This window comes from Sciurus carolinensis, chromosome 1 (assembly GCF_902686445.1).
Source record: "Sciurus carolinensis chromosome 1, mSciCar1.2, whole genome shotgun sequence".
NCBI lineage: Eukaryota > Metazoa > Chordata > Mammalia > Rodentia > Sciuridae > Sciurus > Sciurus carolinensis.
Window position 1 is genome coordinate 129,939,242 of NC_062213.1, and position 25,850 is coordinate 129,965,091.

The 25,850-nt window shown below is 35.9% G+C and overlaps 1 protein-coding gene and 2 pseudogenes across 8 annotated transcripts in view; 1 reads left to right on the forward strand and 2 right to left on the reverse strand.

Moving 5' to 3' along the window:
• Evi5 (ecotropic viral integration site 5) overlaps positions 1 to 25,850 on the forward strand; it is a 217,239-nt gene that overhangs the window by 48,521 nt on the left and 142,868 nt on the right. For all 8 annotated transcript variants that reach the window (XM_047549565.1, XM_047549555.1, XM_047549599.1 and 5 more), the window contains one exon: positions 5,724 to 5,953. In XM_047549565.1, coding sequence (XP_047405521.1) covers positions 5,724 to 5,953 — 230 coding nt within the window. The remainder of the gene's footprint in view (positions 1 to 5,723; positions 5,954 to 25,850) is intronic.
• LOC124982639 (peroxisomal membrane protein PMP34-like) lies at positions 684 to 1,593 on the reverse strand (annotated as a pseudogene).
• Positions 18,754 to 19,340, reverse strand: LOC124982648 (integrin beta-1-binding protein 1-like; annotated as a pseudogene).

Consider the following 25,850-nt stretch of genomic DNA (forward strand, 5'->3'; position numbering starts at 1 on the left):
GGGCTTGACTAATTGGGGCTTACATGAATGGACATAAAACCTTAATGAAAGAGTTGATTGAAAATAAATACACTAAAAATTATCTCAAACACTAATTAATAAGTAATGTTTACAAATAGTCTATAAAAAAATCATTTGGGATTAATAATGTTCATTACCCCACCAAGTAAATAGCTCACGTAACTCTCCTTAAGCAGGAGAAAAAAGTCCAACCAAAATAAAGTCATATCCCTGGCACAGCCATATTTTTGGTAAGGAAAACACCAAAATTAAGACACAAATCATCTGCAGAAAATCACGTGTCATTGAATTTGTCCTGGAACCCGGGAGAGAGTTCAGGAAAAGACAACATCTGGTATATTTAACTTTGGATGGGAAAGATTACACATGAGAGTAACAGTTCTTGCACCTTAAGAAACCCAAGAAACACACAAACTTTGTTTTTAGGTTTTTGACAATGTTTTCATATTCGTCCAACTTCCATCCCCAAATCCAACCAGTCATTGTAAAAATCAAGTTGGCAATAGGTCCATTTGGCTATACTCCCTGGGTACTCTGATACTTTTCCAGCCAGTGAAAAACCTTTGTAGTTGCAGATGCCAGAGAGAAAGGAGAATCACTTCTTGACATTTGGAAGGAAACCCCCATCTAGAGCATCTTTGCACTTTCCTGTGTGCAGTGTGTCAGTGCTTGCAAGCACTCTTCAGCCCCTTAATGGTGAAGGTAGCACCTGTCAGTTTCTTATAAACAAAGAACATGAGAGCAGCTGGGAGGACAGTCTGCAGCAGTTTGGCTTCAGGGCCTTTGTAGAGTCTCATTATTCCAAAGTACTTGACTTGTTGGTGAAGAAGATAGAGAACATTCCGTAGGCTCCCTAGGGTTCTGTTTTCTGGGTTTAGTGATGACCAAATCTCAGACTTGACTCTACTGTCTGTATGGAATAGGTGACAGTGGTGGCAATTGCTTTAGCTATTGCTCCAATGATGAATATATCCAAAGAAGAAAGCTTCGTCCGTTTCTTTAAAAGCTGACATTTTCAAACCTTCTTAAAACATGAATTGGATGGCAGGATTGAAGACCAACAGCAAGGAGGGAAATGTGCCATTCCATAAAGGCAAGATTCCTTCATCTCAAACAATCTGGTGAAAAGCATTGATAATGCTTTTGTAGTTGGTTGGTACAGTGCCTTCATTCTGAAATATTGCCCCTTGCACCTTCAGTTTGGTGTTTCCACCCAGAGTGGAGTTGTTAGCAACACATTCACAACTCCTGCAACAAATCCAACTACCATATCTTTTCCAGTGGTAGAATGTTGACCTTTGACCCACACTGCTTTGAGACTATTAAAAGTGTAGAAATAGACAAAATGAGAGAAGCAGAGACTGGAAATAACTGGAAACCACCCTCCATATGGTGCAAAGAGGCCTCCTTCTTTAATGATTTCCAGGAGCACCATGTGTGTAGTTTTGTACTTTCCTTTCTCATCAACCTGAAGTCGAAGTCTGTGTCAAGGGAAAAAACACCATCATTTGCACTCACACTTCCCATGGCTCTGGCGTGCACCATGCTCTCATAGGACAGCACTGAGGTCATTGGTGCTGCTTCCTGCAAACCTAACTACACTTTCCCCTTAGACACCACAGTCCAAGAAAGACTTCTTTATATATCCTGGAGTTTAGTGCTTTATCTGAGGTGCAGGTGGCAAAGATTTTTCTCCCACTCTAGGCTCTCTTTTTATGTTCATGATTGTTTCCTTTGCTGTGAAGAAGCTTTTTAGTTTGATACTGTACCATTTATAGATTCTTGATTTTATTTCTTGTGCTTTAGGAGTCTTGTTGAGGAATTTGGTTCTTAAGCTGACATGATAGAGTTGGGCTTATGTTTTTCTTCTAGTAGGTGCTAGAAGGTGCAGGGTCTTTGGTCTAATGCCTAAGTCCTTGATCCACTTTGAGTTTTGTGCAGGGTGAGAGATAAGGGTTTAATGTAATTTTGCTACATATGGATTTCTAGTTGTCCCAGAAATATTTGTTGAAGAGGCTATCTTTTCTCCAATGTATGTTTACGGTGCTTTTGTCTAATATGAGATAACTGTATTTATATGGGTTTGTTCTGTGTCTTGTATTCCATTGGTCTTCATGTCTGCTTTGGTGCCAAAACCATGCCGTTTTTGTTCAGAACAAATAACCCAATCAATAAATGGTCTAAGGAACTGAACAGGAACTTCACAGAAGAAATATCATCAGTTAACAAATATATGGAAAAATGGTTCAACATCTCTAGCAATTATAGAAATGCAAATTGAAACTATATTGATTATTTCATCTCACGCCAGTTGGGAAGGCAGTTTTCAACAATATAAGTAACAATAAGTGTTGACAAGGTGTGGGGAAAAATTACTTGACTGGTGGGACTGCAAATTGTTGCAACCACTCTGGAAAGCAGTATGGAGATTCCTCAGAAAACTTGGAATGGAACCACCATTTGACCCAGTTATCCTACTCCTCAGTGTATACCTGAAGGACTTAAAAATCAACATATTATAGTGGCATGGCCACATCATTGTTTATAACAGCTTAATACAACAGATGAATGGATAAAGAAAATGTGGTATATACACTCAATGGAATATTATTCAGCCATATGAAGATTGAAATTATGGCCTTTGTGGGTAAGTGGATGGAACTGGAGAATGTCATGCTAGGTGAAATAAGCCAGCCCCACAAAACCAAAGGCCAAATGTTTCTCTGATATGTAGCACACAATAAGGGGGTGAGGGTGGGAATACAAGTTCATTGGATTAGACAAAGGGGTATGAAGGGAAGGAAGGGGGAATGGGAATGGGAAAGATAGTAGAATGAATCAGACATAACTTTCCTATGGTCATATATGAACACTTGAGTAGTGTAACTCCACATCATGTACAACCACAAGAATGGGAAGTTATACTGCATGTATGTATAATATGTCAAAATATACTCTACTGTCATGTATGTCTAAAAAGAACAAATAAAAAATTAAGAAAAAGAAGGATTTCTTTTTCATGGAAGCAGGCATTAATAATCTGCCCAGTGCTTGTTTTCTTTGGGTTCCATAGTTTTTCCTGCTTTTCTGTTTTGGGAGTTCTTCCTTCAGTAACCAGAGCCACTTGGTGCTTTCTGTAAGATCATTTCCAAGGGAAATAAGTTGTAAAAGGGGAGAAATGTTGAAAATGAAAAGAAAACGAAAGGTAGTATCAGTTTAATAAAACTCTTTCAGCACTTGTAATTGAATCTTTGTCTTTTTAGAAGTTCCATGATGTATTGAGGTTTAGAAGGAAAGCTTTGGACAACTCAGGAGGAGTGTAGTATCTACTGCCAGAAGTCTGGGTGGGATTTTTATGTGTATGTGTTGGTGTTTTAGTGTGTGTGCATTTGAATTACTGTATTTAAACCAAGGTTAGCTGTTTTATTAATTCAGAAAATAGTTTATAGTGCTTTAGACACTTCTTTAACTCTGTGAAATTTCCACTTTTCTCAAAGCACTTAAAATATTTAATAATTTGACCAGCGCACTGGTGCATGCCTGTAATCTCACCTACTCAGGAGGCTGAAGCAGGAAGATTGCAAGTTCTGAGACAACCTCAATGACTTTGTGAGACCTTGTCTCAAAATTTCAAAAAAAAACAGGGTTGGTGTTGTAACTAAGTGTTAAAGTGTACTTGGGTTCAATCCCCAGTCCCAAAACAAAACAAAAACAAACAAAAAAATAAAAACAAAAAACTTCATAATTTGGAGACTTTATATGTCTAAGTACTCCAGAAGAGTCAGAAGTTCTTTTGGTAAGTTTCCTATTACATCATATTTTATAAAGTCATATTGATAATGTTAGTTTTGCATTGGTATTCACATGTGAGAGTAGTAATGTGTATTCGAATATTATTTAGATTTTTTTCAGCTGAATTCATTGTATACATATCTGCTTAGGAGGTTTGCATAGTTTATGACAATTATGTCTAATCTGTTGAATCTTAGAAGAGAGGAATTTTAAAGGTTTATCTAGTTATTGTTCTTCACCTAAAACAAATTCATCCTTAATCAGCTCTAGACATTTGGCCCTTTTTTAAAAATATTTTTTAGTTGTCAATGGATTTTTTCTTTTATTTATTTATTTATATAACCATAATATATATATATATATATATCCTCAGCCCATATATATATATACATATATATACGTATATATACAACACGCACACACACACACACACACACATACATACACACACACACACACATACACATACATATATGTGGTGCTGTGGATTGAACCCTGGGCCTCATACATGCCAGGCAAGTGCTCTGCCTCTGAGCCACAACTCCGGTCCAGCATTTGGCTTTTATAAGTGCTGCTTTAATGTAGCTGTCGCTAGGGAATGTATTATTCTTTGTGGGCATCCATCCATTCCACCCTTCCTATCTTTCTCTCTCTTCCCCTCCTGCCTGCCTGCCTGCCTGCCTGCTTGCTTGCCTTTCTTTCTTTCGTGCTGCTGGGCATTGAACCCATGGCCTTGCACATTTTAGGCAAGTGCTGTACCACTGAGTTATATCCCCAGCCTCCATTCTATTTTTGAATAGCTCCAGTTATTTAAAAACTTTACCTTGAGCCTCTCACTCTGTTAGCTCAACCATTTATCATAATTTGTTCCTTGAAGCTAGTCATGCTATGAAAATGCTCATTACTGGTTTGAGGACAGATTGATTACATCTTATTTATGATAACACACACCTAGTTTTTGTTATTAGTTGTATCACAGTATATCCCTATCCTGATCACTTAAATTACATGTTTTAATTCCTGGTTTACAAATGTGTTTGACTAAAATCCCAATAAGAATATACTTTACATCCTGACCCAGCACACCCATACTATACATAATACATACAGTATATAATGTATTTGTGAAGTAAAATTTTCATATGACAATATATCTCTTGGTATTTTTTGCTCTTTTTTCTTTTTTGGTACCAGAGATTAAACCCAGGGGTACTTAACCACTGAGCTATATCCCCAGCCCTTTTTATATTTTATTTAGAGACAGGGTTTCACTGTATTGCTTAGGATCTCACTCAGTTGTTGAGGCTGGCTTTGAATTCAAGATCCTACTACCTCAGCCTTCGGAGCCACTGGGAATACAGGTGTGTGCCACCGCACCCAGCTCTTTTTCATTTTTAAATAAAATATTTGTGTTACCTATTAAGTGACTTTATTTTTCCTTATGGGTTTCAGTTTGTAGTTTGCAAACATGAAATTTGAAATAGTTTCCAAAACCTGGATGTTAGGGTAATTATTTCTTTTTATTTATTTATTTAAAAAAATTTTTTTTTTTTAGTTATCACTGGACTTTTATTTTATTCATTTATTTATATGTGGTGCTAAGAATTGAACCTAGTGCCTCACACATGCCAGGCAAGTGCTCTACCATTCAGCTACAACCCCAGTCCATAGGGTCATTATTTCTAAAACAGGTTTCACTTTTATCATCTCAGAGAGAGAATTCTAATGGTAGTTATTAAGTAGAACTTAACACGATTGTGCTTGCCTCGCATGTGCAAAGGCCCTTGGTTGGATCCCTAATACAACAACAACACAACAAAAACTTAAAACAAAAACAGGATTGTCATGTTCTTAGTATAAATGCAATAAAAACTAAAATCTGTGCAACTTTTTTTTTTTAAAATCCATAGGTGGCGACAGACAAGGTTGCAGAAAAGCTGAGTTCTACTCTCTCATGGGTGAAGAACACAGTTTCGCATACAGTCAGTCAGATGGCCAGTCAGGTGGCAAGTCCATCTGCTTCATTACACACTACATCCTCATCTACCACACTGTCAACACCAGCCCTTTCACCATCTTCCCCATCACAGTTGAGTCCAGACGACTTAGAACTCCTGGCTAAACTGGAGGAACAAAATAGGTGAGTGAGGTTGCTTGATGTTCTCTTTCCAGTTGTCAGTACAAACCGAACTAAAGTAAAAAATTTAAATATTTACTCATATTAAGAATGTTTGTTTTCTAATTTTTGACTTCTTTATCAGATTAAGCAAGAAAGTATTTAAGTCTTGGGTGGAGTGTTGGTCTTAAATAGACTAAATTTTTCTTCCTGTGCAGTTATATTTAGAGGTTTGTTTTCTTCCTATAGTAAATATAGTAAATTCCCTAAATCCTTCCTGAATTTTATTTAAAAATTTTTTTCTTTGTTGGTACTGAGGATCTTACCCAGGGCCTCGCATATGCTAAACAAGCACTCTACCCATGAGATACACCCACAGCCTTACCATTTTTATTTTAAACTCTCTCCATAGCCCCCTTTGGTTAAAGTGTAAAACAATTTAATTCAGTATGAATATCTGATTTGTGGTGTAGAGTGGGAAATCTTCTCATAAATGTAGCCATGAAAGGCAATATATCCCTTTCTCATAATGAGTATGAAATAAAATAGTTGTTACTTTGCTAGGAATGTGTACTCTGGATCTTTTGTACTTTTTCACTATGTTATTATCAAAATCTCTTGGTGGCATTGTCTACAAAAGAATATAAAGAATTCCCTTTGTGTTTGACTAAGTTATATAATGCCACTGGCTTTAAAGATAATGACAATGATCATTTTAAAAAATATTTTTAGTTGTAGATGGACACAATACCTTTATTTTGTTTGTTAGTTTTTTTGTGTGGTGTTAGGGATTGAACCCACTGCCTCATGCGTGTTAGGCAAGCGCTCTACCACTAAGCCACAACCCTAGTCTGACAATGATCATTTTCAACAGCTTTTTTTGTGTGTGTATAAGGACATAATAAATTACAACATATATAAAATGTATAATTGGGTACAATTTCAAAAGTGGTATATACCTGTGAAATTATCACCAAAATCAGAAAATAAACATCTGTATCATCTCCCCTCCATGTCCCACTATAGAAATAGAATAATTCAGTATGTACTCTTTTTGGATGGGTTTTTTCATTTAAAAGAATTATTTTGAGAGTTGTCATGTTATAGCATGTGTTAATAGTTCACTCCTTTTCATATTGTATTTTTGTTGCCTACTTATGTGTCTGTATCACAGTTTACTTATCTGTTGCTGTGAATGGTATAAACATTTGTGGATAGGCCTTTGTATGATGTATGCTTTTCACTTCTGTTGGGCAAGTACCTAGGAGTAGAATGGCTAGATTATATTGTAGATGTTGTATTTCACTTCCAAACTTTTCCGGAGGGTCTCTATCTTTTCATAATCTCATCAGAAGTCTGTGAAATTTTTAGTTCCTCTACATCCTTGCCAACACGTGATTTGGTCACTCTTTTTAATTTTAGTCATTCTTATAGTTATTGATAATATGTGATTTTAATTCAACATTCATAGTGTCGTACATCTTCTGTATTTATTTACCATCTATGTGTCATTCTTTTTCTTTTTATGGCACTGGGGATTCAACTCATGGGCACTCTTATCAGTGAGCTACATACCCACCCCTTTTTGTTTTGAAATAGATTCTCACTGAGTTTCCAAGGCTGACCTGAATTTGTGATCGATCCTTCAGAGCCTCCTGAGTCACTGGGATTAAAGGTGTGAATCACTGTGCCTGACTTGATTTATCATCTTTGATTTTAAAAATATGGTGATCCCTGCTTGGTGGCTCATGCCTGTAATCCCAGCTACTTGGGAGGCTGAGGCAAGAGGATTGCGAATCAAGACCAACCTCAGCAAATTAGTGAAACCCTGTCTCAAAATTAAAAAATAAAAGGGGCCTTGAATGAACTCAATGGTAGAGTGCCTCTGGGTTCAATACCCAGTACCAGAAAAACAAAAATAAAGTTAGGTTATTTGCTTTCTTATTATTGTGTTTTGAGAGTTCTTTATATGTTTGGGATACAGATACCTTACCAAGTGCATGATTTTCAACTCTTGTTTTCCCAGCTGGTGGCTTTTCAATCTCTTAAAGTGTCTTTGAGCCATGTGTGGTGGTGCACATCATGCACGTAATCCAAGTTACTCTGGAGATTGAGGCAGGAGGATTAGAAGTTTGAGGCCAACCTGGTAAATTTAGGAATACCTTATCTCATAACCAAAAGAGGACTGAAGGTGTAAATCAGTGGAAGAGCATAGCATGTGTGAGGCCCTGGGTTTAATCCTCAGTACCATTAGGGGGAAAAAAAAAAGTGTCTTTTGGAGAGAAGTTATAAATTTTGATGAAGTCCCAATGTTAAATTTTTCTTTTGTAGGTTTTATTTGGGTGACCCAGGATTATGCAGGTTCTCTTCTGTGTTTTCATCTGGAAGTTTTAATATTATTTTTTAAAGAGATGGGATTTTGTTATGCTCAAGCTGTTTACAAACTCCTGGGCACAAACAGTCTTTCTGCCTCAGCATCCAGAGTAGCTGGAACTATGGACGCCTAACATCATGCCCAGTCCAAGAAGTTTTATAGTTTTAGGTTATACATTTAACTCTGTGATCCGTTTGAGTTAATTTTGTATATAATGCAAGTTTAGATCAAAGTTCAGTTTTTGAATGCATACAAACATGATTTTTCCTGTACTGTTTGTTAAAATGACTATCCTTTCTCTATTTAATTACTATTACAATTTGGTCAAATATCAGTTGTTCAGGACTGGGACTGTAGCTCAGTGGTACAACACTTGCCTGGCATGTGTGAGGCACTGACTTCGATCCTCAGCACCGCATATGAATAAATTAAAAAATAAAGATCCATCAACAACTAAAAAAAATATGAAAAAATAACAGTTGTCCATAAATATAAGAATCTCTTTTTGGACTCCATTTTGTTTTGTTCCTCTCTTTCTGTTTCTTAATGCCAACACTATATTACCTTAATTGCTGTAACTTTATATTGAGTCTTTTGTTTTTAAATTTTTTTTTTCTTTTTGGTTGTAGGTTGGCACAATACCTTTATTTTATTTATTTATTTTTTACGTGGCGCTGAGGATTGAACACAGTGCCTCACCCATGCTAGGCAAGGACTCTACTACTGAGCTACAACCCCAGCCCCTATATTGAGTCTTGAAATCAAACAGTATTAGTTCTCCAACCTTGTTATTTTGTTTTGGCTTTGGGTTCTTGACATTCCCATATAAATTTTACAATCAAGTTGTTAATTTCTAGAAAATGTCTGTTGAAATTTTTGATGGAATTGCATTGAATTCCTAATGACATTAATATTGTCTTCTACCCCCAAAACAATATATTTCTCAATTATTTTTTGTACATGGTATTTTTTAAAATTTAGTTTTCAACTGCTCATTGCTAGCATGTAAAACTGTAATTCTTTTTTCTTATATTATCATGAATTCTGCAGCCTTACTATATATTCGTTGTTCTGGTAGGAGTGTTTATTTTTGTTTTTAAGATTGCATTTGATTTTTTTGGTATATATGAACATATTGTCTGTGAATATAAGAGTACTTTTACTTCTTTTCCATCTTTTGGATACCTTTTGTCTTTTTTTTCCCTGCCTATTGCAACAGATTAGAACCTCAGGTATAAATTAGAATGGTAATGGTGAAAGATATCTTTGTTTTGCTGATCTTAAGGTGGAAAGCATTACATATTATGTTAATCGTAGGTTTTTGCATATGCCTTTTATCAGGTTAAGTAAATTTCTATTTCTTATTTGGTGGGAATTAAGAGAGTTTAAATTTTGTAAAATTTTTTCCAAATCTATTGGAATGATCATATGATTTTCATCTTTTAGTCTGATATTGTGGCAAGTTACATTGATTTTGAATTAATTTTGCATTCCTGGGACAGATTACACTTGGATATAATATAATGTCTTTATAAAATATTGATTTGATTTGCTCAATTTTTTTGGAATTTTGCATCTATGTTAATGAAGGAAATTGATTTTTATGATAGTTGTCTTCAAATGGTAGTTGATTGGAAATGTGTTTGACCTTTAACTGCAATGTCTTGTGACCTTGTGATGTTTGTGTGATCTTTCTAACGTGGGTGTTTAGTGCTAATTTCTCTTCAACCCGCCTTAGCAACATTTCTTCAAATTTATTATTTGTTTTATGGCCCTAAATATGATCTTGTCTTGGTAAATGTTCTATGTGCATTTGAAAAGAATATGTATTCAATGCTGTTGTTTACTGAAATGTTCTATAAATGTCAGTTGGTTCAAGTTGATTGATAGTGTTGTTCAAATCTATATCTTTGCTGGTTTTCTGTTTACTTGTTTTGTCAGATATTGAGAGGGAAATGTTAGAATTTCCAGCTATAATTGTATATTTGTCTGTTGTCCTTTAAATTCTTTGTTTTATGTAATGTGAAGTTGCATTATTAGATGTATAGACATTTAGGATTCTTCTGATCTCCTTATGACCTTTATCTCTTTTAATTGTTAATATTGTTTGCTTGGAAATCTACTTAATCTCATTAATGTAGTCACTAACTTTTTTGGAATAGTTTTAACATTTTTATTTTTTCCCATCCTTTTACTTTTATTCTGTGTATGTGTGTGTTGCTGTGGATCTAACCCAAGGCTTAACTTATAGGTAAGCGCTCCTCCATTGAGCTATATCCTCAACCTGTTTGTCTTTTTTGAAAATATAATCTGACAATCCTTGCCCTTTTTAAAAAATTTTTTGTTAAATATTTTTTAGATGTTGATAGACCTTCGCTTTACTCATTCATGTATATGTGGTGCTGAGAACTGAACCCAGTGCCTCACACATGTGAGGCAAGTGCTCCACCACTGAGCCACAACCCCAGCCCAATCCTTGCCTTTTGATTGGGCTCTTTAGATATTTTACTTGTTAAAAAAAAAATTAACTAAATTTTAGTTCTTGTTCACATTCACATTCATCTCAAGGTACAGGTGAGAACCCAGATGCTATTCAAGGTAAACTGGACTTAGAAAGAAATATAGTTGAAGTACCCAGGGAGTGACTGATATGTATAACTTCTACTTTACATTTTATGACTAAATCTAATCATAGAGCCAAACTTTTGAGTGAGACAAGAAGTATAATCTTGCATAGATGGAACTGTGAAGACATACATACATTTTTATTAGTTTCTTCTTTTGTGTTTTATTTTAAATTTATTCAAGTATATTCACACAGTTGTAAAACTATTACACTGTCCGGTTTCAGAACATTTTCATCAGTTCAAAAAAATTTGTGTTCCCATTAGTCTCTATTTCCAACTACTAGTTTACTTTCTGTTTTTGTGTATTTACCTATTCTGGGCATTTCAGAGTCATATAATAGGTGACTGGCTTCTTTCACTTTGATATTGAGGACAATAGACCACTTATATTTAATGCGATTATGAATATGCTTATAAATCTGTTATCTTCTTGTTTTCTGTCATTTTTTCCTTGAATCTGTTCAGCCTTCTTAAGACTTAGTTCAATATTTTTTATGATTCTCTTTGACCTCCTTTGTTGAATTATGAACTGTAAACTGTTCTAGTGGTTGCATTAAGGTTCATAGTAAACACGTTTTACTTATTATTCTACTTTCAAAGGATATTATACTGTTTCACATGGAGTGTTAAGACCTTAGAATAGTACACTTGTATTTACAATCCTCTGTGCTAGTTTTTTTACTTTTATATGTTATAATTCCCATACTGTAATATTTTTGCTTCAACAGTATCTTTTAAATGAAATTGAAGTAAAAAGAAAAAAAAAAAAACTCATGTATTTATATCTGTGTAGTTACCATTTTTTGGTGCTTTCTCCCCCCTTTTTTTTTTGTACTGGGGATTGAACACTGGGTGCTCTTATCACTGAGCTACATCCCCAGCCCTTTTTATTTTATATTTTGAGACAGGGTCTCACTACATTTCTGAGACTGGCCTCAACTTGTGTTCCTCCTGCCTCAGCCACCCAAGTTGCTAGAATTACAGGTGTGTGACACCCTGCCACTTTCTGTGGATCCATGTTTCTATCTGATGTTGCTTTCCTTTTGTGTGAAGGACTTCCTTTAGCATTTCATGTAGTGTCAGGTTATGGTGATGAATTATTTAGCTCTTGTATGCTTGAGAAAGTTAAAAGACACTTATTATCTCTGAGGACAGAATTTTAGGTTGATAGTGTAAGGAAAAATGCAGCTCAGCTCGGGAGGGGGGGGGGGCGCGGGGGGCTCCAGCCCTTCCGAAGGAACTGGCGCTGCCTATGCTGGGTCTCAGTTGCGGCTCAACAATAGCTCCCAGAAATCCACAACGGACACAGGACCTCATGCAAGAGACTTTATTATGTGGAAGACTACCGTGTCTGCTCTGGGGTTGGAAAAGAAGAGAAAGAGAAAGATGGTGTGGACGCTTCTCCCAGATATTGGAATCTCCCGGGCTGGAAGGAACCAATAGTGGAGGAGAATAGTTGCAAGCTGACTGATGAACCAGTAGCTAGCTAGCATGTTCAGACTCACAAGCTAGGATGTAACGTGGGAAGCAGGAAATGGCTGTAGCATAGGCAGGAAATTCCTGCAACGTAAGGGGCGGGCAGAGCAACTTTCGGACTGGCAAGTTAGGTTGTGGTGCACCGGAAGGAGCGGGAGATTGACTTTGTATTACAGAGAGTTTTATGATGTTCTTTCCTTGATTTCTCTCTTGCATTGTTTTCAACAAGAAATCCAGTTTGTTCCTTGTCTTTGTTTTTGTTACGTCTTTTTCTCTGCTTTTTCACTGTTTTTTAAAGATTTGAAAATTTTTTTTAGTTGTTGATTGACCTTTATTTTATTTATTTAATGTGGTGCTGAGAATTGAACTCAGTATCTCATACATGCCAGGCAAGCGGTCTACCACTGAGCCACAAAACCAGCCCTATCACTGGTTTTAAGCAACTTAATTCTGAGTTGTCCTGTTGTCATTTTCTTCATGTTTTTCACATTTGAAGTTTGTTAGAGTTCTTATAGAGTTACAGTTTTCTTCAGATATGGAAATTTTGTGGTCATTTTCTCTTCAAGAATTTTTTCATCCTTTTCTACACTTCTTCGAAGACTACTTACATAAATATTGGGCCATTTGAAGTTTTTGCACAGCTTGTTGATGTTATGTTCATTTCTTAGAAAGTTACTATATTTAAATTCACAATGTTGTCTTTTGCCATATCTAATTTACTCTTAAACTCATCCACAGTGCCTTTTTGATCTCTCACATTACAGTTTTATATCTAGAAGTGGGAGCTTAGTGGTTTTTTTTTTTTTAATGTCTGTAGTAAACTTCTCTTTTTCTTCAATTCTGCTTTACCACTGGTCTATATCCCTAGCCCTTTATTTGTTTGTTTATTTATTTATTTTTAAAATTTGAATTGCTGAGTCTGGCCTCAAGGTTGCAGTCTTTTTTGCCTTAGCCTCCCGAGTTGCTGGGATTACAGGCATGCACCACTATGCCTAGTTAATTCTCGCATTTGAATTAGTACTGGTTTGCTTTTGATTAATTGATTACTCTCCTCATTATTGATTATATGTCTTTTTTTTTTCTTTTTTCCCTTCCTACCTCCTCAGCTAGATCCTGTTTCTCTATTCTACTGATCTCCCTTTGATTTTCATGAGGAACCCCCACTACCTTTCTTTTTTTTCCCCTTCCCTCCTTTTTACTTTCCACATATTAAACATAATGATCCTTGACCTTCTGAGTTTGACTTATATTGCTTAATATAATGTTCTCAAATTCCATCCATTTTCCTGCAAAGGACATAATTTGATTTTTCTTTACAGCATGCTAAAACTCCACTGGGTAATGTATACCCCATTTTCTTTATCTGTTTGTTGGTTCATGGACACCCAGGCTGGTTCCATAGTTTGACTATTGTGAATTGTGCTGCTGTAAGTATAGTAATGCAGTTACATGTGTTTCTTTGCAAGCCTGATAATTTTTTATTGCGTGACTGACATTGTGCATCTTACCTTATTGTGTTTGAGTATTTTCCTGTAGGTATTCTTAAATGCAGTAAATGACTTGGAAAGCATTTGCTCTAGAGTAGTGTACAGGACTACTCTATGAGTAGTTAACTTGTAGGAGTGTTCACCCCTCTACCCCTCTACCCTTTTGTGTACTCTGCCCATTGTGACTTGAAACAGGAGATTGTCAAGTCAGGCTTGAAACAGGTTTTGTTGCCAACCCTGTGTGAAAGTGACCACAGTTACAGCTAATCTTTTCTCATGGTTCTTCTCTTCCTTTGGGTAGTTTTCTTACATGAGTGTACTGTTCAGTTTCAGCTGAATACTTGATAGAGATGCCCTGTCAGTCTCCGACGATCTCTGTGTAGTTCTTTCCTTTCTGATACTCTTGTCATGTGAACTCTAGCTACCTTGGTCTAACTGTAATTGAGTACCTGAAGTGTGGCTTATCTGACTTAGGACGACTCTTAGCTCCGTCTCCTCAATTCAGGGAGTTTATTAAGTGCTGTTTTGAATTTTCCCCTGCTTGTGCCAGGACCCAGAAACTTTCTCAAGGTAGGTAAGATGGTATTCACATAGTTAGTTACTCCATTGTTGCCTATTATCCACAGTCTTGAAAACCATTGTTTTCATATATTTTGTCCATTATTGTTTGCTTGTTTTAGGTAATAGGGCAAATCTAGTCTCTGTTACTTTATCATGGCAAGAATGAACTTAAGACGTTTTATGTTTCCCTTTGGCATGGGTGGGAATTCTGAATAACATTAGAAAAGTTGATTTATATTATTTGACAATTAAGTTTAGGAGTTAACACCATATGTAAATATGTTCTCTGCTCAGCTTAAAATATTCACTGTTAAATTTTTGCTTAAAATGGAACTGTGCTCAGGTTTGGTACCTTCCTGTTGAGTTGAAGACAGAAAATAGTGACAAAACAGAGTTTAAAAACTGGGGATTTTGAACCTGGTCTAATTGAGCCACATAAAAGAGGGTCTAATATCAACCCTGCAAACCTGATGATAGAAATTGCTTTGTTCAGAAGACCATTTCCAAGGAATTCTTTTAAAGGGTTTTCCTGGGCTTTCAGCATTTGATGGTAAATTAGTAAGCTGGGTATGCCACATAATTAACTACCTGGTTTCAGTGTGTGTGTGTGTATTGGTTTTAACTTTTTATCCCTTTGCTTTCTACACTTGAAAGAATTTCGAGCAAAAGTTTCGTTAGAGGTTTGGTAAAGAGTCTTCTAACATGATGTGTTAAATTGGCAAAGTTTCTTGGGTAAGATGAAATTGGAAGAGAATCTTGAAAGAGCAGAGTGGAGTGTTAGGTTGTGTGAAGGCTTTTATGAGCATAAAGGTCACCAGAGAAAAGAAATTGGCAGGGACCTTTAAGGAGCGCAAAAGGAGGTACAGGGTGGAAAAAAATAGTGGAATATGAAGCAGGGGCAGGACTAGCAAAGTCAAGCACTTATAGATAGTGTTAAAGACTGTAAAGGATTTGTAAGTTTTGAGTTGATTTTGAGATGGGTGAATTAGTTTGCATAAAATATAACTTCTGACACTCAGTTTGTAAGTGATCAGGTTTGGATTTATCTTTATGGTTGTGATCAGAAAACTGTCCAATTAATTTAAGCATACCAGATGTGCTTAAAAATTTAAGGAAAAATCACTGGAATTGTTTAAAAATGTTCAGAAAAGAGATTTTGGGACTGGGATGTAGTTCAGAGGTAGAGTGTATGTTTATAGGCACGAGGTCTGGGTTCAATCCCCTGGTGCCTCTCCTCCCCAAAAAAAGATTTTGAAGAAATAAAAGGAAAATGTTGTAACCCTTTGTTCTTGTGTGAAGTATTAAAAAAATTCAACATTTTTGTGTTTAAATCCTAAGTCATTTGTATGTGTATTATGTGTATAACTTTTTAAATCATTAAAAGCCCTAAATTCATGGGAAGAATTTATATTTACATAAAGGATGAATGTTGTGATATCTTGTTTATCTTTAGGTGAACAGTACTAGTGAAAAGATGTGTTCATCTAATTTTAATTTAAAAAATGAAGTAAAATGACACCATACTAAGATCTAGCTTTCTTCTTGTTCTGTGCTACTACCTGTCCTACTAGTATTATTACTAGTATTACGTCTGGCAGATAATTGTAAGAATAATAATTTAAAATTTCTCTGGCCACTTCTGTGGTTTGTGATAAAGATGTGTAAATTACATAACTAAAGTAAAAATTATGAGGCACGGTTACTGCTTGTAACATAAGTGTAGATGTTTTTATTAGTATTTATTTTTTCCTTCCCCAAATGTAAATGAGACTATGATTATGTTATTTAACTATTTTTAATTCAGGAGATACAAAAATGGCCCTATTTTAGAAAACTAAAATTTAAGAAACATGAAAATATCAGATTCTATATAGAAACTCTTTTTATTTCCACAGTTTTATTGCAGCTATTACATTTTAAAAACAAGTGCATGTGTGGTAACCCTGGAAAGATGTGAAGAAATGGTTCAATGTGATGTCAAAGATCAGTTTGAAGAAAGTTAATAATTGATAGAGTTAAAGTTGAAATAAGACAACCTTTTCCCCCCTGTGTGTTAAATGTGTTTTCTTTCTCATTTTAAAAATACAAAGGCATTGGCAGAGATGAATTTAAGGAGGTAAGTTTCAAGTATAATAGCAATGCATTTTAATTCAGAAGGGAAGTGCTGCTACTTAAATTTTGAACAGGTTATTATTTGTGTTGATTAAATGTTTGACATTGCAACTGTGTTTCTTTTTACTTTCTGTTATGTGGAATTCGATTTTGCTTTTTAGCTTATTTTGGGGAGATAAGATATGATAATGAAGAAGTGGAAAGAGTTCTCTTAAAGTAAATGTATGTTATGGTTTTAAAGTATGGCAAGCAGGAGTCTTTGAAGTCAATTTTAAATAATGTTTGTAGTTTACCAACATCTAGATCTATATCATCCAGCATGGTAACCACTAGCCAATGTGGCAATTGGGCACCCAAAGTGTGACTGTTTTGTTCTGGTGTATAGTTTACTCTCTGAGAACCCCAGATTTTGAATATTCGATTGAAAAAGTGAATATGTCATTAATTTTAAAAAATTTGATTACGTGTTGGAATGACATTTTGATGATATTTTATGAAATACATTACTGAAATTAATTTTAAATATGACTACCTAGATCATTTAAAGTTATAAAAGTGACTTGTTATGCTGATTTAGATGATGTAAAGTTCATCTTATATTTATAATATTGCTGATAAAGTATTACCTCAGTTTTCCTAGGACACTCTCCATAAAACATCCAGCAACATTAAGGAAAAGCTTACAAGCAAAGCAGATATTTTCAAGTCTCTGTTAAAAAAAATCATGTATTTTTCATCATGGGAAAAGTCTTTAGATCTTCATTTGAACTCTCTGTTCATTTTCATGTCACTGAAGATTGTTTAAATTTTTATCAGCTGGATAAAGTAATTTCCAAACCATCAGTTTCTGATCAGAGGTTTGGGATATGTTCACTTTCCCTGAGCTGTCGTCTGAAAGAAACAAAACAGGATAAGAAATGTGTTTTTCAGAACTGGAAAATCCAGGTCATTTTGGCACCTGTCTTTTGTGTTGTCTCAGAGTTGTTTCCTGTGCTAATTCCTGTGTTTTTTCTTATTTATCCTTTTCTTATTTCTGTTGATCTGAGACACAAATTTGTGCTTGATGTTGATACGAAAGAGTGTGACCACTGTGTGAGTCAGGCATGTAGTTTTGCTATGATATGAATGTTTGTGTCCCTTCAAAATTCATGTATTGAAATTTAATCCCAAATGTGATATTAAAGGGTGGGATCTTTGAGAAACTACTCTCCGGAATGGGATTAATGCCTTTACAAGGTTTTAGGGAGTCCTTTTGGCCTTTCTGCCATGTGAGGACATACAGAATGTACCATTAGTAAGGAATAGGGCCTTATCAGACACCAGATCTATTGGTGCCTTGATTTTTGACTTTTCAGCCTCTAGAACTATGAGCAATGAATTTCTGTTGTTTATAAATTACCCAGTCTAAGGTAATGTGTTGTAGCAGCCCAAATTGGACTAAAACAAGTCTCTTGTTACTTACTTGCCAGTCCTTTAACTGACAAGTTGTTGTCTTTCTCCCCACATATTCATATCCTATTTCTTTGGTGTTACATTATAAGAAATGTTCGAACCTCATGCTTAAAAAATTGCCCTTGTATTATATAAGACTTTTGCTTAAGTACTAGTGTATTTAATTTTCCATATAGTATATGTTTTCTCATATAGCTTTTTTCTTCCTTAGCACTTTATAAATTCTCTTAGTAGCTTGAAAATTACCAACTGAGATGGTGGGTGACTAGTTCCTGAAGTCTCCTGCTGTGTTATACATAGGGAAAATTTTAACAATACAGTATCATATTCAAAAAGTTTAATATCAGCTGTTCACAAATAGTTACCAAATTTCTATTTGTAATCTCCACCTTCATTCTGAACTTTAGACTTGTCTTTTTAATTGCTGTGCTCATTTATTATATAGATGTCCCCAAAGTATTTCAAACCATGTATACTCCAAAGAAACCCCATTCTTTTTCTTTTTCTCTTATATATATATATATACATACACAAATTTTTTTGAGAGTTAACTCACTGTTTAATATGACACATTTTAATACAAAAACAAATGATCAGTAGTGTAGACAATGCACTTCAGGAAATTGGAGCAGGGCACCACCTCATCTTCTACAATAGTTCAGCATTGCAGACTGAAAGCAGATGATTTAGAAGACAGGTGGACTCATAAGGTTGGCTTCCATGTGACTGCAGAGTTCAGGATTTCTCAGAGGTTAACACAGTGTTGTCGAATGCAGTGGATAAAACTTTGCAGTTTGCCTGTGTTATTCCAGGCTGTGGCACTGATAAACCCACAGGCTGTACTTTTCATTGCTTGCATCTGTGATCTTAAGGGCCAGTAAGCTTTTTCCTATCCCCAGGCCATCATAGTAACTTACCATTCGGATGATTAAGTACAGAGCATGCCTGTCTGAAGGTGATAACTTTTATCCCATACTTAGAAACTCCCATAATAAATTCTTCCTCCAGAAGTACAAAAGGCAACTTTCAATCTTGCTGGGCAACATCTATATAATTTATCAGGTCTAGCGGTCCTTCCAGGCCTTTCCCTCAGAGAGTTTCAGCTTCTCAATGGCGCCAACATACTTCATTCGGAATTCTGCACAGGTATCTAAGTTATTGTTGCTTTGTCCTGAGTTTTTGGTGGAGTCCATATTGAGGCTGGCCACAGTGTTGGATCGGGACAGGCTCCCCAGGCTGGAATCCACAGAACTACTCTTAGTACTGATTTCACTGCTTTGGGAACTGCTACTACTGTGTTGCTTTTTGCCTTTCCAAAACATTTTTCACCGTAGTGTGTGATCCAGAGAAGATTATGGAATTGAACAATACTTTATGGTCTTCAAAGGCTCCACAGAGAGCAGTCTGCACAGCAGCTTCCTTTCATTCTGACGTGGTCAAGTCCTTTCAGAAGAGCAGTGCGCCTCGCAGCCTTGGGCCCATCCCCAGGCTGCCTGCGCCTTGCAGGGAGTTGGAATTGGAGCACCCAGCCATCCACACCACGCGACTACTCCAGTTCTAACTCCAGCGCCACCTTTTCCAGCCCTCCTGCCAACGTCCACCAGGCCCCGTTCCCAGCTTTCCTCTTTTATGTTTTCAGTTATATAGTGTAGATTGGAGAGACTTTTTCTTGCATCTTTATCATGTGCGGCTTTCATACACTAACTATGCTTCTTTCTCATGTGTTTATCATGAAGTATGCACTCTACTATTTTCCTTAAATATAGATAGCACCTTGGTGAAAAGGTTTGATTCTCAGAGGCAAAGATACAATGAAGCTCATCTCTCTTGAGATAAGATCTGAACTACTCTCCATGTTGGAAAATTCCTTCGTTCTCAACTTACTCCTAGACTTTCTTCATCTTTGATATTATTTGAAAGTTCAACTGATGCTGCCTTAGCACTCTTGCCTCAGCCAATGTACAGCTGTAACCATTTTGAGTGACTGCCTTTAGATCTGGAGCCATTTTAAGAGAAACTTGGGCGTTTTTAGGGCACTGAGGGTTATGTGTTCCCTATTTAATAGTACTCCAACCTCTGGTGTCTTGGCTAACTTTCTTTATTAATAAGTAGGAGTACAGTCTCATGATAAAAAGTGTAATGTCAATACATAAACCAGTAACAGTTCATTAAAAGTATTACATACTGTACATAATTCTATGTGCCATACTTTTTTACAACACAGCACAGTATTTTTTTTTTTTAACAGCATCACCACAAATGTGAATAATATGCTATGTTGAGATGTAGCCATCACTATGTGGTAGTGATTTTCAGCTCCACTATATAATCATATGGGCCCACATGTTATATTCACTCCATTCTTTAATCAAACTGTCATGTGACATATAACTGTAGTTCATTGGGAAGAGACTTGATAACATGAATTCAGTAGTACTTCTGCAAAATGTTCTCTTAGGACTTTTCTTTTTTCTTTTTTTAATTTATTTTTATTGTAAACAAATCGGATACATGTTGTTTCTGTTTGTACATGGAGTAACAGCATACCATTTGTGTTATCATACATTTACATAGGGTAATGGTGTTTGATTCATTCTATTATTTTTTCCTCCCCCCCCACCCCTCCCACCCCTCTTTTCCCTCTATACAGTCCCTCCTTCCTCCATTCTTGCCCCCCTCCCACCCCCCATTATGTGTCATCATCTGCTTATCAGTGAGATCATTCGTCCTTTGGATTTTTGAGATTGGCTTACCTCACTTAGCATGATATTCTCCAATTTCATCCATTTGCCTGCAAATGCCATAATTTTATTATTCTTTATGGCTGAGGAATATTCCATTGTATATATATACCACAGTTTCTTTATCCATTCATCAATTGAAGGACATCTAGGTTGGTTCCACAGTCTGGCTATTGTGAATTGAGCAGCTATGAACATTGATGTGGCTGAATCTCTGTAGTACGCTGATTTTAAGTCCTTTGGGTATAGGCCAAAGAGTGGGATAGCTGGGTCAAATGGTGGGTCCATTCCAGATTTTCTAAGGAATCTCCACACTACTTTCCAGAGTGGCTGCACTAATTTGCAGCCCCACCACCAATGTATGAGTGTACCTTTTTCCCCACATCCTCTCCAACACCTATTGTTGCTTGTGTTCTTGATAATGGCCATTCTAATTGGGGTGAGATGGAATCTTAGTGTAGTTTTGATTTGCATTTCTCTTATTACTAGAGATGTTGATCATTTTTTCATATATCTGTTGATTGCTTGTAGATCTTCTTCTGTGAAGTGTCTGTTCATTTCTTTAGCCCATTTATTGATTGGGTTATTTGTATTCTTGGTGTAGAGTTTTTTGAGTTCTTTATATATTCTGGAAATTAGTGCTCTCTCTGAAGGCATGAGTGGCAAAGATATTTCCCCACTCTATAGGCTCTCTCTTTGCATTGCTGATAGTTTCCTTTGTTGAGAGAAAGCTATTTAGTTTGAATTTATCCCAGTTATTGATTCTTTTATTTCTTGTGCTATGGGAGTCCTGTTAAGGAAGTCTGATCATAAGCCGACAAGTTGAAGATTTGGACCTACTTTTTCTTCTATAAGACGCAGGGTCTCTGATTTCAAGGTCCTTGATCCATTGTGAGTTGATTTTTGTGCAGGGTGAGACATAGGGGTTTAGTTTCATTCTGTTGCATATGGATTTCCAGTTTTCCCAGCACCATTTGTTGAAGAGGCTATCTTTTCTCCATTGCATACTTTTGGCACCTTTGTCTAATATGAGAAAATTGTATTTATTTGGGTTTGTGTCCCTGTCCTCTATTCTGTACCACTGATCTACCTGTCTATTTTGGTGCCAATACCATGCCGTTTTTGTTACTATTGCTTTGTAGTATAGTTGAAGTTCTGGTATTGCGATACCCCCCGTTTCATTCTTCCTGCTAAGGATTGCTTTAGCTATTCTGGATTTCTTATTCTTCCAGATGAATTTCATGATTGCTTGCTCTATTTCTGTGAGGTACATCATTGGGATTTTAATTAGAATTGTACTGAATCTGTATAGCACTTTTGGTAGTATGGCCATTTTGACAATATTAATTCTGCCTATCCAAGAACATGGGAGATCTTTCCATCTTCTAAGGTCTTCCTCAATTTCTTTCTTCAATGTTTTGTAGTTTTCATTGTAGACATCTTTTACCTCTTTGGTTAGATTGATTCCCAAGTTTTGATTTTTTTTTTTTTTTTTTTGAGGCTATTGCAAATGAGTTGTTTTCCTCATTTCTCTTTCAGCTGTTTCGTCGCTTGCATATAAAAATGCTTTAGATTTATGGGTGTTGATTTTATAGCCTACTATTTTGCCAAATTCATTGATGAGATCTAGAAGTTTTCTGGAGGAGTTTTTTGGATCCTCTAAATACAGAATCATGTCATCCGCAAATAGTGACAGCTTAAGTTCCTCTTTTCCTATTCATATCCCTTTAATTTCTTTAGTCTGCCTAATTGCTCTGGCTAGAGTTTCAAGGACAATGTTGAATAGAAGTGGTGAAAGAGGACATCCCTGTCTTGTTCCTGCTTTTAAAGGGAATGGTTTCAGTTTTTCTCCATTTAAATAGCCTAAATAGCTGTTACAATGTTCAGGTATGTTCCTACTATCCCTATTTTTTCTAGTGTTATGAGCATGAAGGGGTGTTGTATTTTGTCAAACGCTTTTTCTGCATCAATTGAAATAACCATATGATTCTTATCCTTAAGTCTATTGACATGATGGATTACGTTAATTGATTTACAGATGTTAAAGCATCCTTGCATTCTAGGGATGAACCCCACTTGATCATGGTGCATGATTTTCTTAATATGTTTTGTATACGGTTTGCCAATATTTTGTAAAGGATCTTTGCATCTATATTTATCAAGGATATTGGTCTAAAATTTTCTTTCCTTGATGTGTCTTTTCCTGGTTTGGGTATGAGGGTGATATTAGCTTCATAGAATGAGTTTGGTAGGGTACCCTCTGTTTCTATTTCCTGGAATACTTTGAGAAGTATTGGAATGAGTTCTTCTTTGAAGGTCTTGTAGAACTCAGCTGAGAATCCGTCTGGTCCTGGCTTTTCTTGGATGGTAGGTTTTTAATGGCTTCTTCTATTTCATTGCTTGATATTGATCTGTTTAAATTGTGTATGTCCTCCTGGTTCAGTTTGGGAGGAGCATATGTCTCTAGAAATTTGTCAATGTCTTCGTAGTTTCTATTTTGTTGGAATACAGATTTTCAGAGTAGCTTCTCAGTGGTGTCTGTCGTGATATTTCCTTTTTCATCACACATTTTAGTAATTTGAGTTTTCTCTCTCCTTCTCTTTGTTACTGTGGCTAAGTGTTTGTCTATTTTGTTTACTCTTTCAAAGAACCAACTTTTTGTTTTGTCAGTTTTTTGAATTGTTTCTTTTGTTTCAATTTCATTGATTTCAGCTCTGATTTTACTTATTTCCTGTCTTCTATTACTTTTGCTGTTATTCTTTTCTTCTTTTTCTAGGCCTTTGAGCTGTAATGTTAGGTCATTTAGTTTTTGACTTTTCATTCTTTTTTGGAATGCGCTCCATGCAATGAATTTTCCTCTTAGTACTGCTTTCATAGTGTCCCAGAGATTTTGATATGTTGTATCATCGTTCTCATGGACCTCTAAGAATATTTTTATCTCCTCCCTGATGTTTTGTGTTATCCATGTTTCATTCAATGGCATATTTTTTAGTGTCCAGGTGTTGGAGTAATTTCTGTTCTTTATTTTGTCATTGAATTCTACTCTCAGTCCATTATGATCTGATAGAACACAAGGCAGTATCTCTATTTTTTTGCATTTCCCAAGGGCTGCTTTGTGGCATAACATATGGTCTATTTTCAAGAAGGTTCCATGTGCTGCTGAGAAGAAAGTGAGTCTGCACGTTGATGGATGGAATATTCTATGTCTATTAAGTCTAGGTTATTGATTGTATTGATTTGTATGGTTTCTTTGGTTGGTTTTTGTTTGGAAGATCTATCTAGTGGTGACAGTGGTGTGTTAAAGTCACCCAGAATTACTGTGTTGTGGTCTATTTGATTCCTGAAATTGAGAAGAATTTGTTTGATGTACAGTGATGCACCATTGTTTGGGGCATAAATATTTACTATCGTTATGTCTTCCTGATTTATGGTTCCCTTGAGCAGTATGAAATGTCCTTCTTTATCCCTTCTGACTAACTTTGGCTTGAAGTTAACTTTATCTGATATAAGGATGGAAACCCCCGCTTTTTTACTGAGTCCATGTGCGTGGTAGGTTTTTTCCCATCCTTTCACCTTTAGTCTGTGGATGTCTTTTTCTATGAGATGAGTCTCTTGCAGGCAGCATATTGTTGGGTCTGTCTTTTTAATCCATTCTGCCAGTCTATGTCTTTTGATTGATGAGTTTAGGCCATTAACGTTCAGGGTTACTACTGAGATATGATTTGTATTCCCAGTCATTTGGACTTATTTTTGGTTTTTAAGTTGGCTTGGTTTCTCCTTTGAGTGTTTTTCTCTAAGATAGTTCCTTCTTTTGCTGACCTCCATTGTTGTTTTTCATTTCCTTCTCATGGAATATTTTGTTGAGAACATTCTGTAGTGCAGGCTTTCTGTTTGTAAATTCTTTTAACTTTTGTTTATCATGGAAGGATTTTATTTCATCTTCAAATCTGAAGGTTAGTTTTGCTGGGTATAGGATTCTTGGTAGTCAACCATGTTCTTTCAGAGCTTGAAATACATTGTTCCAGGCCCTGCTAGCTTTTAGAGTCTGGGTTGAGAAGTCGGCTGCTATCCGTTTTGGTCTCCTCCTATATGTAATCTGATGCTTTTCTCTCGTGGCCTTCAAAATCCTATCTTTATTTTGAATGTTAGGCATTTTCATTATAATGTGCCTTGGTGTGGATCTGTTGTGATTTTATGCATTTGGTGTTCTGTAAGCCTCTTGTATTTGATTTTCCATTTCAATCTTCAGGTTTGGGAAATTTTCTGATATTATTTCATTGAATAGGTCGTTCATTCCTTTGGTTTGTATCTCTGTGCCTTCCTCAATCCCAATAATTCTTAAATTTGGTCTTTTCATGATGTCCCATAGTTCCTGGAGATTCTGTTCATGATTTCTTACCATCTTCTCTGTTTGGGCAACTTTATTTTCAAGATTAAACATTTTGTCTTCATTGTCTGAGGTTCTGTCTTCCAAGTGGTGTAGTCTTTTGGTGATGCTTTCCATTGAGTATTTTATTTGGTTTATTGTTTCCTTCATTTCAAGGATTTCTCTTTGGTTTTTTTTTTTTTTTTTTTTTTTGAGAATCTCTACCTCTTTGTTGAAATGATCTTTTGCTTCCTGCAGTTGCTCTGTCAGCTTATTGGTATTATCATTCATTGCCTGCAATTGCTCTCTTATCTCATGCTTTGCTTCTCGAATCATCTTAATCATGTATAATCTGAAGTCCTTTTCTGACATTTCTTCTAACATACTGTTATTGGATTCTATTAATATGGAATCTAGATTTGTTTGGATCATTTTCTTCCCTTGTTTTTTCATGTTGTTCATGTATCTTCCCCTCTAGCAGTGCAGATCTGCTGGGGTATTGCAGATTTCCCCCATAGCCTTATAGTGGCCCTATAGGTTTCCAAAACCTTTTCTTTAAGGGGAGATCAGTATTAGCAGTGTCCAATTCAGACACTGTGCAATCCTAGACCAAATAGCTCCTATGAGGACAATAACAAAATTGTCATAATAAACAGAATGAGTTCAAATATTATCTTCGGTAAAACAGTTTTGCAATAAAGCCTGCAGTTTCTAATGGAGGACAA